The sequence below is a fragment of the Spea bombifrons genome, chromosome 9 (assembly GCF_027358695.1).
Source record: "Spea bombifrons isolate aSpeBom1 chromosome 9, aSpeBom1.2.pri, whole genome shotgun sequence".
NCBI classification, from domain to species: domain Eukaryota; kingdom Metazoa; phylum Chordata; class Amphibia; order Anura; family Pelobatidae; genus Spea; species Spea bombifrons.
This window is the reverse complement of record NC_071095.1, coordinates 13,744,766-13,761,065: the sequence shown is the minus strand read 5'-3', so window position 1 is coordinate 13,761,065 and position 16,300 is coordinate 13,744,766. Positions and strand designations below refer to the sequence as shown.

General features: G+C 55.9%; 1 protein-coding gene across 2 annotated transcripts in view; it reads left to right on the top strand.

Moving 5' to 3' along the window:
* Nucleotides 1-56: 56 nt before the first annotated feature.
* LIN52 (lin-52 DREAM MuvB core complex component) overlaps nucleotides 57-16,300 on the top strand; it is a 25,872-nt gene continuing 9,628 nt past the window's right edge. The window contains exons 1-6 of one of the 2 annotated variants that reach the window (XR_008355563.1): nucleotides 57-305; nucleotides 2,156-2,230; nucleotides 2,508-2,545; nucleotides 3,197-3,263; nucleotides 4,954-5,037; nucleotides 12,193-12,314. Coding sequence is in view for 1 of the 2 variants with exons in the window: in XM_053475635.1 (XP_053331610.1) it covers nucleotides 290-305; nucleotides 2,156-2,230; nucleotides 2,508-2,545; nucleotides 3,197-3,263; nucleotides 4,954-5,037; nucleotides 12,193-12,248 (336 nt within the window). In the remaining variant the exon portion in view is untranslated. Of the gene's footprint in view, nucleotides 306-2,155; nucleotides 2,231-2,507; nucleotides 2,546-3,196; nucleotides 3,264-4,953; nucleotides 5,038-12,192; nucleotides 12,477-16,300 lie in introns of those variants that run through there. The other variant, XM_053475635.1, reaches the window with a different exon arrangement.

The following is a 16,300-nucleotide window of genomic DNA, read 5'->3' as shown; positions in this document are numbered from 1 at the left end:
CTGTTTAATGATTGGATTCAGCACGCTGAGTAATATGGCTCATTCCTATTGGTCTACACAGTGCCCTCTGCTGAAATACTTTGAGTTTTGTGTTGTTTGGGTGTAGTAATGTGGCGGGTATGTATTAGTTCCTCTTAGTTCATCCAGTTTCGGCCGCTCCAGGTCGGATAATGTTTCTGGCGGCACCAGTAAGTGTCGGTGACAGACATTCAGAAGAGCTGTGGGAGCGGCAGGGGCGGGATGACTGTACCAATATGGCGCCGAGTCACGTGACGCCTTCTCTGGGAAGATGGCAGCGGCGGAAGGTAAACAAAGTGTTAATGCTGTGTGGTCTGACTGGGATAAATGGGCGCCTGGGGGAGGCTCGGAGTGTAACGTGCAGACCGGGGCTCGGGCTCCCTGTGAGGAGCCGGGTCGTTGCCGTTATGCCCGTTTTTCCTTCTGTAAAGAGTCAAACCTTAATCGGTGGTTGGTCTCGGTGTGCTCTGCGGGTCCAAGAGCCACGGTTTTCCCCGGGGGGTTGTTTGGAACCGGAATGTGTTGATTGGGGAGATTAGGACCGGTTCCCACGTATTCAGTTACACTTCCCTGTGAAGCTCGTGACTGCTTTATCTCCATGGTAACTGTAAATGCGGCCTCCTTTGCATAATAAAGAGAAAAGCTGACTTTTTGTTGGACCAGCCGTTCCCTTTTATTGGACCAGCATAGCTTCTGAAGTGAAGAAGAGACGGCTGAGGTCCCATATTTTTCGTTGTTGGCCCGGCATCGCCCGACGATTCCATCGCCTTTCCCTCTGGTATCTCCTGCATTGGGGAGCGGCGGGCTAGGCTGGGGGGGCGATGTCTGGAGGATGGGGGAGCGGAGGGTTAGGCTGGGGGGAGGGATTTCTGGAGGGTTAGGCTGGGGGGGCGATGTCTGGAGGATGGAGGAGCGGAGGGTTAGGCTGGGGGGGCGATGTCTGGAGGATGGAGGAGCGGAGGGTTAGGCTGGGGGGGCGATGTCTGGAGGATGGGGGGTGTGGAGGGTTAGGCTGGGGGGGGCGATGTCTGGAGGATGGGGGGTGCGGAGGGTTAGGCTGGGGGGGCGATGTCTGGAGGATGGGGGAGCGGAGGGTTAGGCTGGGGGGGGGCGATGTCTGGAGGATGGGGGAGCGGAGGGTTAGGCTGGGGGAGCGATGTCTGGAGGATGGGGGAGCGGAGGGTTAGGCTGGGGGAGCGATGTCTGGAGGATGGGGGAGCGGAGGGTTAGGCTGGGGGGGGAGCGGAGGGTTAGGCTGGGGGGGGGATTTCTGGAGGGTTAGGCTGGGGGGGGCGATGTCTGGAGGATGGGGGAGCGGAGGGTTAGGCTGGGGGGGGTGATGTCTGGAGGATGGAGGAGCGGAGGGTTAGGCTGGGGGGGGTGATGTCTGGAGGATGGAGGAGCGGAGGGTTAGGCTGGGGGGGCGATGTCTGGAGGATGGAGGAGCGGAGGGTTAGGCTGGGGGGGCGATGTCTGGAGGATGGAGGAGCGGAGGGTTAGGCTGGGGGGAGGGATTTCTGGAGGGTTAGGCTGGGGGGGGCGATGTCTGGAGGATGGGGGAGCGGAGGGTTAGGCTGGGGGGGGATTTCTGGAGGGTTAGGCTGGGGGGGGCGATGTCTGGAGGATGGAGGAGCGGAGGGTTAGGCTGGGGGGGCGATGTCTGGAGGATGGGGGGTGTGGAGGGTTAGGCTGGGGGGGCGATGTCTGGAGGATGGGGGAGCGGAGGGTTAGGCTTGGGGGGGGATTTCTGGAGGGTTAGGCGGGGGGGCGATGTCTGGAGGATGGGGGAGCGGAGGGTTAGGCTGGGGGGGCGATGTCTGGAGGATGGAGGAGCGGAGGGTTAGGCTGGGGGGAGGGATTTCTGGAGGGTTAGGCTGGGGGGGGCGATGTCTGGAGGATGGGGGAGCGGAGGGTTAGGCTGGGGGGGGGGATTTCTGGAGGGTTAGGCTGGGGGGGGCGATGTCTGGAGGATGGGGGAGCGGAGGGTTAGGCTGGGGGGGCGATGTCTGGAGGATGGGGGAGCGGAGGGTTAGGCTGGGGGGGCGATGTCTGGAGGAGCGGAGGGTTAGGCTGGGGGGGGCGGCGGGCGCCATCGCGACGCACCTCACGCGGTTTCTGTCTGGGCTTCCCTTTTTAGAGCTGGATTTGGAGGACTCCTTGCTGAGTTTTGAGAAGTTGGACCGCGCGTCTCCAGACCTTTGGCCGGAACAGCGTAAGTTGCACCTCGAGACGAGGAACGGGGCCGGGTTTACACGTAACCGACACGCGTCGCAGAAATCTTGCGTAACTTCCTGTGTTGACCCAATAAAAGGTATCAGTGATTGAGGAGGGTCTGCCGCCGGTAACCATGGAATTAGTGAATAAGTAAAGAGTAATCTCAGAATTTGGATGTTTATAGCTCGGACTGGCCGGGCGCGGCGTAAACGTCTCTGTGAATATTGCGATTGGACGCCGGGCTGCGTTGCATCTAACATCTCTTCTCCCCGCAGTTCCTGGAGTCGCAGAGTTTGCTGCCTCTTTCAAAAGTGTACGTCAGGAAAGTAAAACGCCGTCTCGGCCGCTGACGCTCTGGTGTTAGATTCCGGCTCTCGTAACTTAAATCCTCCTTTGGAATGAATTTCCCTCCCTTCCTGTCCTTAAATGTCCCCCTCGCTGTCCCCCCTCCTCTCTCTCTCTCTCTCTCTCTCGCTGTCCCCCCCTCTTCTCTCTCTCTCGCTGTCCCCCCCTCTTCTCTCTCTCTCGCTGTCCCCCCTCCTCTCTCTCTCTCTCGCGCTGTCCCCCCCTCTTCTCTCTCTCTCGCTGTCCCCCCTCCTCTCTCTCTCTCTCGCGCTGTCCCCCCCTCTTCTCTCTCTCTCGCTGTCCCCCCTCCTCTCTCTCTCTCTCTCTCTCGCGCTGTCCCCCCCTCTTCTCTCTCTCTCGCTGTCCCCCCTCCTCTCTCTCTCTCTCTCTCTCGCGCTGTCCCCCCCTCTTCTCTCTCTCTCTCTTTCGCGCTGTCCCCCCTCCCTCGCACCGGAGCATCTCATTGAGCCCCAAACATTTGCGGGTTTTCGCTTTAGGGATGTAGAGCTCCTTCCTCCGTAATTCCGCGTTTCCTCCGTGTAAATGTTTTATCGCGCACTGTGTTTTGCCTCCTTATACATTTTATTCATTGGTTGTTCTGTATTTTTTTTTTCTTCAGCCAATCACAAGCTCCCCTCCCAAATGGATGGCCGAACTGGAAAAGGATGATATTGAAATGTTGAAAGGTAGAATGCTCTGTATTACGCAGAATGCGAGTACCCGGCCCTGGGGTAGAATGCTCTGTATTACGCAGAGTACCCGGCCCTGGGGTAGAATGCTCTGTATTACGCAGAATGCGAGTACCCGGCCCTGGCGTAGAATGCGAGTACCCGGCCCTGGGGTAGAATGCTCTGTATTACGCAGAGTACCCGGCCCTGGGGTAGAATGCTCTGTATTACACAGAATGCGAGTACCCGGCCCTGGGGTAGAATGCTCTGTATTACGCAGAATGTGAATACCCGGCCCTGGGGTAGAATGCTCTGTATTACGCAGAATGCGAGTACCCGGCCCTGGGGTAGAATACTCTGTATTACGCAGAGTACCCGGCCCTGGGGTAGAATGCTCTGTATTACGCAGAATGCGAGTACCCGGCCCTGGCGTAGAATGCTCTGTATTACGCAGAATGCGAGTACCCGGCCCTGAGGTAGAATGCTCTGTATTACGCAGAGTACCCGGCCCTGGGGTAGAATGCTCTGTATTACGCAGAATGCGAGTACCCGGCCCTGGGGTAGAATGCTCTGTATTATGCAGAATGCGAGTAGCCGTCCCTGGGGTAGAATGCTCTGTATTACGCAGAGTACCCGGCCCTGGGGTAGAATGCTCTGTATTACGCAGAGTACCCGGCCCTGGGGTAGAATGCTCTGTATTATGCAGAATGCGAGTAGCCGTCCCTGGGGTAGAATGCTCTGTATTATGCAGAATGCGAGTACCCGGCCCTGGGGTAGAATGCTCTGTATTACGCAGAATGTGAATACCCGGCCCTGGGGTAGAATGCTCTGTATTACGCAGAATGCGAGTACCCGGCCCTGGGGTAGAATGCTCTGTATTACGCAGAGTACCCGGCCCTGGGGTAGAATGCTCTGTATTACGCAGAATGCGAGTACCCGGCCCTGGCGTAGAATGCTCTGTATTACGCAGAATGCGAGTACCCGGCCCTGAGGTAGAATGCTCTGTATTACGCAGAGTACCCGGCCCTGGGGTAGAATGCTCTGTATTACGCAGAATGCGAGTACCCGGCCCTGGGGTAGAATGCTCTGTATTACGCAGAATGTGAATACCCGGCCCTGGGGTAGAATGCTCTGTATTACGCAGAATGCGAGTACCCGGCCCTGGGGTAGAATGCTCTGTATTACGCAGAGTACCCGGCCCTGGGGTAGAATGCTCTGTATTACGCAGAATGCGAATACCCGGCCCTGGGGTAGAATGCTCTGTATTACGCAGAATGCGAGTACCCGGCCCTGGGGTAGAATGCTCTGTATTACGCAGAATGCGAGTACCCGGCCCTGGGGTAGAATGCTCTGTATTACGCAGAGTACCCGGCCCTGGGGTAGAATGCTCTGTATTACGCAGAGTACCCGGCCCTGGGGTAGAATGCTCTGTATTACGCAGAGTACCCGGCCCTGGGGTAGAATGCTCTGTATTACGCAGAATGCGAGTACCCGGCCCTGGGGTAGAATGCTCTGTATTACGCAGAGTACCCGGCCCTGGGGTAGAATGCTCTGTATTACGCAGAATGCGAGTACCCGGCCCTATACAGGGTGAGCTGGCTGGTGTAAGTGTTTATTGCCTGTGCTGCTTTCACCCCCTGGGCACCGTCTCACTCGGGGTAGATCGTGTCCATCTACCTCTCTTAACGGCCTTTCCTGTTTGATACAGAATTGGGGAGCCTCACCACAGCGAACCTGATGGAGAAAGTCCGTGGCCTGCAGAACTTCGCCTACCAGCTTGGACTGGATGAGTGTGAGTATCGTGTCCTGTGTGGCTGCTTTTGTACCGCTACAGACTGTCCGTTCTCCTGGTCTCTTCCTACCCACACTCTAGACCTCGGATTTATCTAACTAGCGTTATAAGAAAAGAGACCGAGTCTGTCTCCCTGGGATGGCTGAATGGCCTTGATGTGCGGCTCGTAATATGAGATGGATTTGGGATTTGGGCTCCAGGGTGAATTGGGACACAAATGTCTCCACCTTGTGCAGAGGCCATGCGCATGCAGGGCTTCACTCAGGAGTCCTTATTTGCATGTTATGTAAAGGAATCTTGTAAATACCCTGACAGCAGATGTATAATAGTTATTATTAAAGAAAGAGTCCCTGAAATACTTATATCAGACCCTCTACCAGTCCGGATCCTGCTTTAACAGCTACTCCCATGATTCTTAGTCACCCGGGACTCAGCCAAGTACTGACTGAGCATCAGGTGAGATGTATTTCCGCAACAGCCGGAGTCCTACCTGTTACTGCCACGGAATAAATCCGAATTCCTCCAACGTACCTCGTTACTGTGCACTAGCTGCATTGTGTGATGTTGGCCACAGGAGGGCAGTAAAGCTGCAGTCAGGTGCAAATCAGCGGCACCGAGCATCACCCTCCGGATCCCATCTCACTTCGTCCTTCTGCTCTCTGCTAGCGTGTAACATGACGCACACGTGCATGCGTTGCGGGCTGCATCACAGGTTGAAGCAGTTATTGAGTCGAGAAGCTGTCAGGGCTGCGCATGAGTTTTGTTCTCAGGCCGCGGTGAATCTCTCGCCAGCAGTCCGTGTATTTAACGGCTGATCCGACGGCAGAGAGGACCGTAAATGCCGGTGCAGGAAGAGCTCTAAATCCTGTCTCGACTATCGTGTATTTTTTTTCTCTTGCTGTATGACCGTTCAGGCACAATCTGCAAATAACAATTTACCTCCGCATACTCGGGGGATGCGGGTGTATCGGGGCTCCTTGGCCTGTAAATAGGGACAGGTGGATGTTAAAGAATGATTTGCTTTTTAATTGCCCCAAGGCGGTTCAGAGAATATCCGGCAGGCATCTGCCTGCCCTACCTGGTGGCTAATTTCCCCAGGACAGTGTAGGGACCTGTAATTGCCCGGCGGTGATTTACGCCCCGACAGGTCTTTAATTTTTTCTGCCTCTCTCAGGCTCCCGACGCGCTGTAAATTTCCTGAACTTTTTCATTATCGGCGGTTTCTTTCTGCGCTGCGGACGGGATTAGAGCGAGAAGCTGGATTTACAGCAGAGATAAACATGAAGCCTGTAAAGTGAGTGCGCGGCTGAGTGATTGTTGGGCTGTCACTTGCTGTTTACGGGTCCCTCCGGGGTAAGGGATGTGTCACAAAAATACCCAAAGAGCCCCATCCCCTGCCTCGGGGCGAAGGAATGGTATCACATTAATATTTCACTGGTGATAGTGTGTCTGGGCTCTGCTGGAATAATATATAAATATATTATATATACTCTCAGTGCTATAGGGTACCAGCGGGGGGGGAGCGGGCGAGGCGCAGGGGGGGAGAGCGGGCGAGGCGCAGGGGGGGAGAGCGGGCGAGGCGCAGGGGGGGAGAGCGGGCGAGGCGCAGGGGGGGAGAGCGGGCGAGGCGCAGGGGGGGAGAGAGGGCGAGGCGCAGGGGGGGAGAGAGGGCGAGGCGCAGGGGGGAGAGAGGGCGAGGCGCAGGGGGGGAGAGAGGGCGAGGCGCAGGGGGAGGGAGAGAGGGCGAGGCGCAGGGGGGGAGAGAGGGCGAGGCGCAGGGGGAGGGAGAGAGGGCGAGGCGCAGGGGGAGGGAGAGAGGGCGAGGCGCAGGGGGAGGGAGAGGGCGAGGCGCAGGGGGAGGGAGAGAGGGCGAGGCGCAGGGGGAGGGAGAGAGGGCGAGGCGCAGGGGGAGGGAGAGAGGGCGAGGCGCAGGGGGAGGGAGAGAGAGCGCGGGCGAGGCGCAGGGGGAGGGAGAGAGCGCGGGCGAGGCGCAGGGGGAGGGAGAGAGAGCGGGCGAGGCGCAGGGGGAGGGAGAGAGAGCGGGCGAGGCGCAGGGGGAGGGAGAGAGAGCGGGCGAGGCGCAGGGGGAGGGAGAGAGAGCGGGCGAGGCGCAGGGGGAGGGAGAGAGAGCGGGCGAGGCGCAGGGGGAGGGAGAGAGAGCGGGCGAGGCGCAGGGGGAGGGAGAGAGCGGGCGAGGCGCAGGGGGAGAGAGAGAGAGAGCGGGCGAGGCGCAGGGGGAGAGAGAGAGCGGGCGAGGCGCAGGGGGAGAGAGAGAGCGGGCGAGGCGCAGGGGGAGAGAGAGAGCGGGCGAGGCGCAGGGGGAGAGAGAGAGCGGGCGAGGCGCAGGGGGAGAGAGAGAGCGGGCGAGGCGCAGGGGGAGAGAGAGAGCGGGCGAGGCGCAGGGGGGGAGAGAGAGAGCGGGCGAGGCGCAGGGGGGGAGAGAGAGCGAGCGAGGCGCAGGGGGGGAGAGAGAGCGAGCGAGGCGCAGGGGGGGGAGAGAGAGCGGGCGAGGCGCAGGGGGGGAGAGAGAGCGGGCGAGGCGCAGGGGGGGAGAGAGAGCGCGGGCGAGGCGCAGGGGGGGAGAGAGAGCGGGCGAGGCGCAGGGGGGGAGAGAGAGCGCGGGCGAGGCGCAGGGGGGGGAGAGAGCGCGGGCGAGGCGCAGGGGGAGAGAGAGAGCGCGGGGGAGAGAGAGAGCGGGCGAGGCGCGGGGGGGAGAGAGCGGGCGAGGCGCAGGGGGGGAGAGAGAGCGCGGGCGAGGCGCAGGGGGGGGAGAGAGAGCGCGGGCGAGGCGCAGGGGGGGGAGAGAGAGCGCGGGCGAGGCGCAGGGGGGGGAGAGAGCGCGGGCGAGGCGCAGGGGGAGAGAGAGAGCGCGGGGGAGAGAGAGAGCGGGCGAGGCGCGGGGGGGAGAGAGCGGGCGAGGCGCAGGGGGGGAGAGTGCGAGTGTCTGCCTCTCATCTGGAGTAGAATGCGGGTTATTTATATGCTGATGAGGCTCCTGCGCATGAAGTGAGAGCGGCTGCGGTCACCTGCTGCATGCTTTGTAATCACGGCGGGCGTACGAAGGGCTCTCCCAGGGGCCCTCCAGCTGTCATGTGTGGGGTGAATAGGAAATGAGGGCCAGAGGTCCTGCTGATGGGGGAGATGTCCTCTCGCACGTGGCTTCCCCAGCTGCTCCCTCTTACCTAATGAATTGCAGCAGTTCAGGCTGTTTATTGTCATCGCTGCGCTCCCGCGGGGCCGCCGTGTCACTAACGCTGACGGATGCACGTGCCGGCCTGGCTCTGGGGGTCTGCGAGGCAGGCAGGGGCCGCTTTATGGCAGCTTTCTATGTTTTCTATATATATTTCTATATTCTATGTGTTTTTGTGATGCTGCTCGGGTGCTTGCGGGGTAAGCGGTGTCGCTGTCTCGCGTGGGGCCGGGGCGGGTGACACTCGGCTTTATTAGAGGGTTTTTTGCGGCGGGCTCTGCAGGAGGATTCCGGGCCGTTTTCGAAGTAAACGAGGAATTTGTCTGGCTAATGAGCGGCGTGCGAGCCGGCGCTCTAATAAATGAATTGTGACTGATTGCCTATTAATATGGACGCCTCTGGAATTCACCCCGGGGAGGCAGTTCAGTGAAATAGAGAGGGTCTCGTCCTCTGGGGAAATCAGAGCGTCGTGTCTGCAGCTTAAGTATCCTGCGCATGTATCAATAAGGAGGTAATTGAATTTTGAGCACAGGTGGGGGGGGCTCGGTCCCTCTGTGCCCTTAGCCCCCCCTGCATGTCCTAGCGGGGGGAGCGATGGCAAATCCATTAGATAAAGATTACACAGTTAGCTGTAATGATGGGCTGGGGGGCTTCAGACGCTCCCCGGGGGCTCTGACCATGCGCGGTTGAAGTGTTAACCCCCGCTGATTGCTTGTTATCGCAGCTCTCTGTGGATAATCTTGTGTTTGGTATCTGCCCTGTTAGGGGGTAATAGCGTGAATATCGGACAAGGAGAATTATTGGTTCTGGTTGGGTGATACTGCAATTAGCATGGCTTGGTGTCTGTCCAGGAGGGCCAGAAAGGGGACATATTTGGATGGCCTCAGATGTGGAGGGAATAAATTGTTTCCTTAGACGGCCGGGTTAAGATCTGTGCTGGCAGCCCTGGTGCCGCGCATGCCGGGCCGCAGATACCCACGCTTTATACACCGCTCTCCGCGCAGGCGTTGTGTTTTAGAAGCCGTGGTCTTGCGCGGGGTTTGCTCTTTGCGTGTGGGGAGCTGTGATTCAGGGGGATGTTCGCTGCGCTGTGCGTGTCCAGGTGTCGTGTAAGAGTGACAGGTACTGACCTTGCACAGACAGCGCGCTTCTCTCCCTCTCTGCCTCTTGTACTTTCCTCCCATGCGGTCTATTGCCCCCTGTGCTGCCACCTCTTGCCCCCATCTCCCCCCCGCCTTGGGTGCCGTTTGATGTCGGGTGCAATGATTTTGTTATGTTATCCAAAAGGACAAGACGGGTGAAATGAATGTGCCCCGGGGCAATTAGCAACCGGTTTAACCCCGTGATGGAGGTCCCAAGGTGAACCAGCGAACCGTACTTCCTACAGAATGACCACCCTGGCTCTGTGCGTGTGTGTGTGTGTGTGTGTGTGTGTGTATGTATATATATATATATATATATATATATATATATATATATATATATATATATATATATATATATATATATATATATATATATGTGTGTGTATATATGTGTATATATATATGTGTGTGTGTGTGTGTGTGTGTGTGTATATATGTGTGTGTGTGTGTGTGTATATATGTATATGTATATATATATGTATATAAAAAAATAATACCTGTGTGTGTATATTAAATATATATATATAGATCCATCAGCCCTCTACGTGTGTTCTGACTGCACAGCACTGAGTACACCCCTGTATCTGCGCAGTGCTGAGTGTATCCACCTGTATGGACTGTGGAGCACCAAGTATCTCCCCCTCTACAGATTAAGAAGGCAGTGAGAATTGTGGGGTCACTCGGTGGTGGGATCGTGCGGTGAGGGTTGTCTGTGGGGTCACTCGGTGGTGGGAACGTGCGGTTAGGGTTGCCCGCGGGGTCACTCGGTGGTGGGAACGTGGGGTCATTCGGTGGTGGGAACGTGCGGTGAGGGTTGCCCGCGGGGTCACTCGGTGGTGGGAACGTGCGGTGAGGATTGCTCGTGGGGTCACTCGGTGGTGGGATCGTGCGGTGAGGGTTGCCTGTGGGATCGTGCGGTGAGGGTTGCCCGTGGGGTCACCCGGTGGTGGGATCGTGCGGTGAGGGTTGCCCGTGGGGTCACTCGGTGGTGGGATCGTGCCGTGAGGATTGCCCGTGGGGTCACTCGGTGGTGGGAACGTGCGGTGAGGATTGCCTGTGGGGTCACTCGGTGGTGGGAACGTGGGGTCACTCGGTGGTGGGAACGTGCAGTGAGGATTGCCCGTGGGGTCACTCGGTGGTGGGATCGTGCGGTGAGGATTGCCCGTGGGGTCACTCGGTGGTGGGAACGTGGGGTCACTCGGTGGTGGGAACGTGCAGTGAGGATTGCCCGTGGGGTCACTCGGTGGTGGGATCGTGCAGTGAGGATTGCACGTGGGGTCACTCGGTGGTGGGATTGTGGGGTCACTCGGTGGTGGGAACGTGCGGTGAGGGTTGCCTGTGGGGTCACTCGGTGGTGGGAACGTGCGGTGAGGGTTGCCTGTGGGGTCACTCGGTGGTGGGAACGTGCAGTGAGGATTGCCCGTGGGGTCACTCGGTGGTGGGAACGTGCAGTGAGGATTGCCCGTGGGGTCACTCGGTGGTGGGAACGTGCAGTGAGGATTGCACGTGGGGTCACTCGGTGGTGGGATCGTGGGGTCACTCGGTGGTGGGATCGTGCAGTGAGGATTGCACGTGGGGTCACTCGGTGGTGGGAACGTGCGGTGAGGGTTGCCCGTGGGGTCACTCGGTGGTGAGAACGTGCAGTGAGGATTGCCCGTGGGGTCACTCGGTGGTGGGATCGTGCAGTGAGGGTTGCCCGTGGGGTCACTCGGTGGTGGGAACGTGCAGTGAGGATTGCCCGTGGGGTCACTCGGTGGTGAGAACGTGCAGTGAGGGTTGCCCGCGGGGTCACTCAGTGGTGGGATCGTGGGGTCACTCGGTGGTGGGAACGTGAGGTCACTCGGTGGTGGGAACGTGCGGTGAGGGTTGCCCGTGGGGTCACTCGGTGGTGGGAACGTGCGGTGAGGGTTGCCCGTGGGGTCACTCGGTGGTGGGAACGTGCAGTGAGGATTGCCCGTGGGGTCACTCGGTGGTGGGAACGTGCGGTGAGGGTTGCCTGTGGGGTCACTCGGTGGTGAGAACGTGCAGTGAGGATTGCCCGTGGGGTCACTCGGTGGTGGGATCGTGGGGTCACTCGGTGGTGGGATCGTGCAGTGAGGATTGCCCGTGGGGTCACTCGGTGGTGGGATCGTGGGGTCACTCGGTGGTGGGATCGTGCGGTGAGGGTTGCCCGTGGGGTCACTCGGTGGTGGGAACGTGCAGTGAGGATTGCCCGTGGGGTCACTCGGTGGTGGGATCGTGGGGTCACTCGGTGGTGGGAACGTGCGGTGAGGGTTGCCCGTGGGGTCACTCGGTGGTGGGAACGTGCGGTGAGGGTTGCCCGTGGGGTCACTCGGTGGTGGGAACGTGCAGTGAGGATTGCCCGTGGGGTCACTCGGTGGTGGGAACGTGCGGCGGGAGGGCTGTGATCGCCCACCCCGGGCAGACTTCATACTTGGCGCCGCGGCCGCCTGTAATGGGATTTGGGGCAGCTTGTGTGCGAATTCGTTTCAGACTCGGCGATGAACAGATGTTGGTATAAATTACCTCGGGGTCTGACGTCTTGCAAATTAAAAGCACACTTGGCATTACCAAACAATCTGCCGGGGGGGGGGGGGGGACGGGGGGGGACGGGGCGGAAAAAACATTGAGGCTTCTGGAAGACATCTTAACGTGGCGGAGAGAGGGGGCAATTAATGGTTGCGCGTACAATCACCATGTGTTAATGGCGTTAATGCTCGTTACCCAGCATGCTCCGGGGTATAGAAGCGTGATAACGTGCAGCCTTTGCGCTGTTGTATGTTATTGAACACGTATGTAACATCATGTCTGGTTTTGCAGCTCGGGAGATGACTCGCGGGAAGTTCCTCAACATCTTGGAGAAAGCGAAGAAATAGCTGGGACTAGAAGGACGCGGAACGGGACCGGCCCTTAACCTCTCCGGGCGGAGGGCATTATCACAGCGCAGACCAGATGCTCGGCCCCCCGCGGCCCCCGGCACCGACTCGTCATTAAACCGTTCTCTTGGAGCCTGGACTCTGATTTAAGGCTCGGTCACATGGTCCTCCGGCATGGCTGCGCTCCTTGTTTGTAAATGTTATTTATAAATGAAATCGTTCCACGGCCTCGTCTGACACTTCCTGCTTATCACGCGTCCCCCCCCCCGTTATTATTATTATCAGCGTTATTATCATTCAACAAGGAACCGCTAGGAAAAGCAGCCTCCTGGAGGTCACAGACATGAGTGGCCCTCGGGGGGGACATTCCCCTCGACCCGCCCCATCCCCCCCCCCCCGAGGGTGACACACGATGCCAGGAAGTGAGAAGCTCCCTCTGCCATCAATGATCATCTTCCAAATACCCCCGCTGCTGGAGAACGAGTCCATGCAGTAAGTGCACTACATGCCCTGCAGCAAGTGGGGAGGCATGGGGCAGATGTTGCTTTTGCCCTGTTGTTAATCTGCCCCCGGTGCCACGAGTCGCCCTGGCCACTTTCCCTCCCGCAGGCCGGATTGTGTCTCGCTTTGTTTTAATTGAATCTCTTTAATCTTTAGCTGTCAGACTTGGGGAGATCGCCCTAAAGCCCGGCTAACTGCCCCCCCCCCCCCGAGAGGGGCTTAAAGAGATATCAAAGACCCGTTAATGAACAGGACGCAGTGAAACGAGCAAATGGAGCAGATCCAGCAGCAGCTGGCCCTCCTAATCTGCCCCGATGCGGAGCTCAATCCCCCCAGAAACTGGGTTAAATCCCCTAATGTTCTGCTCGGAGATCACGCGGAATGCATTTTAATATGTAGAAATATTAGCACCGGTGGGAGGAGCAATGTGCACAGGTGCATTCTGGGTATTTCAGGACTCTCAAGAAAGCGTGGGGCATCCGGGTAGAAGAAATTACACCTGTTCTAAAGTATTGGGGGGGTTATGGAAGGGACACCTGTTCTATAGTATTGGGGGCTCTCGGTAGGGGAGGGCACACCTGTTTTAAAGTATTTGGAGGGTACAGCGTTATCGAGGGGGGTAGTGTGTGTTGGGGAGAGGGTGTGATCGGTCAGTGGGCTCGTGGCAAACCCCGGACTTGGTGATTGTGCCGCCCGGCCTGACCTAATTCATCCGTCGTTAATCCACCCGCCCTGTCAACAAGTTTTCCTCATTTGCATAAATGATTTCTCTCCAATTGGACGGCCAGATGTCCAAAACCGAATTAAAATGAATATCATTTAATAATGGCTGATTACACGGAATTAATTGTTCTATAAAAGGGGAGGAGAGGCAGCTTCTCACCCCCGCGCTGATTCCCTGTTAATTACCCCATTGGGATCCCCCTGGCAAATGCACTGGGGGGGGTCTGCAGGAAACACACACGCATCATACATGTCACTTACACATACCCCATAATACCTTCCCCTTACACACTCACATATACCTCCATCATACATGCCCCTTACACACTCACATATACCTCCATCATACATGCCCCTTACACACTCACATATACCCCATCATACATGCCCCTTACACACTCACATATACCCATAATACCTTCCCTTTACACACATATACCCCATCATACATGCCCCTTACATACTCACACATACCCCATAATACCTTCCCCTTACTCACATATACCCCATCATACATGCCCCTTACACACTCACATATGCCTCGTCATACATGCCCCTTACACGCCCACATATACCTCATCATACATGCCCCTTACACACTCACATATACCTCGTCATACATGCCCCTTACACACCCACATATACCTCATCATACATGCCCCTTACACACTCACACATACCCCCTAATACCTTCCCCTTACTCACATATACCTCCATCATACATGCCCCTTACACATTCACATATACCCCATAATACATGCCCCTTACACACTCACATATACCCCATCATACATGCCCCTTACACAATTATACATACCCCATAATACCTTCCCCTTACACACTCACATATACCTCCATCATACATGCCCCTTACACACTCACATATACCCCATAATACATGCCCCTTACACACTCACATATACCCCATCATACATGCCCCTTACACAATTATAAATACCCAATAATACCTTCCCCTTACACACTCACATATACCTCCATCATACATGCCCCTTACACACTCACATACACCCCATAATACCTTCCCCTTACACACTCACATATACCCCATCATACATGCCCCTTACACAATTATACATACCCCATACTACCTTCCCCTTACTCACATATACCTCATCATACATGCCCCTTACACACTCACGTATACCTCATCATACATGCCCCTTACACATTCACACATACACCATAATACCTTCCCTTTACACACTCACATATACCTCCATCATACATGCCCCTTACACACTGACACATACCCCATAATACATGCCCCCTTACACACTCACATATACCCCATCATACATGCCCATTACACACTCACATATACGCCATCATACATGCCCCTTACACACTCACATATACCCCATCATACATGCCCCTTACACACTCACATATACCCCATCATACATGTCCCTTACACACTCAGACATACCCATCATACATGCCCCTTACACACTCACATATACCCCCATCATACATGTTCCTTACACACTCACATATACCCCATAATACATGCCCCTTAAACAATTATACATACCCCATAATACATTCCCCTCACTCACATATACCCCCATCATACATGCCCCTTTCAAACTCACACATACCCCATCATACATGTTCCTTACACACTCACACATACCCAATCATACATGTTCCTTACACACTCACACATACCCCCATCATACATGTTCCTTACACACTCACACATACCCCCATCATACATGTTCCTTACACACTCACACATTCCCCATAATACATGCCCCTTACACACTCACATATACCTCATCATACATGTCCTTTACACGCTCACACACACCCATCATACATGCCTCTTACACACTCACATATACCCCATCATATATGCCACTTAAACACTCACATATACCCCATCATACATGCCCCTTACACACTCACATATACCCCATAATACATGCCCCTTACACACTCACACATACCCCATCATACATGTCCCTTACACACTCACACATACCCCATAATACATGCACCTTACACGCTCACACACACCCCATCATATCTGCCCCTTACACACTCACATATACCCCATCATACATGCCCCTTACACACTCACATATACCCCATCATACATGCCCCTTACACACTCACATATACCCCCATTATACATGTCCCTTACACACTCACATATACCCCATTATACATGCACCTTACAAACTCACACATACCCCATCATACATGTTCCTTACACACTCACACATACCCCATAATACACGCCCCTTACACACTTATACATATGCCATAATACATGCCCCTTACACACTCACACACACACACACACCCATCATACATCTCCCTTACACACTCACATATAGCCTCATCATACATGCCCCTTACACATACTTCCATAATACATGTCCCTTACACACTCATATCTACCCCTCATCATACATGCCCCTTACACGCTCACACCCACCCATCATTCATGCCCCTTACACACTTACACTTACCTCCATAATACATGTCCCTTACACACTTATACATACCCCATATAATACATGCCCCTTACACACTTATGCATACCCCATATAATACATGCCCCTTACACACTTACCCATACCTCCACAATGCATGCCCCTTACACACTTATGCATACCCTATATAATACATGCTCCTTACACACACATGCCCCATAATATATGCCCTTTATAAACTTACACATATCCTTCATACACTCTGTCCCCTCACACTCTCTCACTGTCACTATTTTCCCCTCTCACTGTCACTATTTTCCCCTCTCACACACTCTCTCACTGTCACTATTTTCCCCTCTCACACAC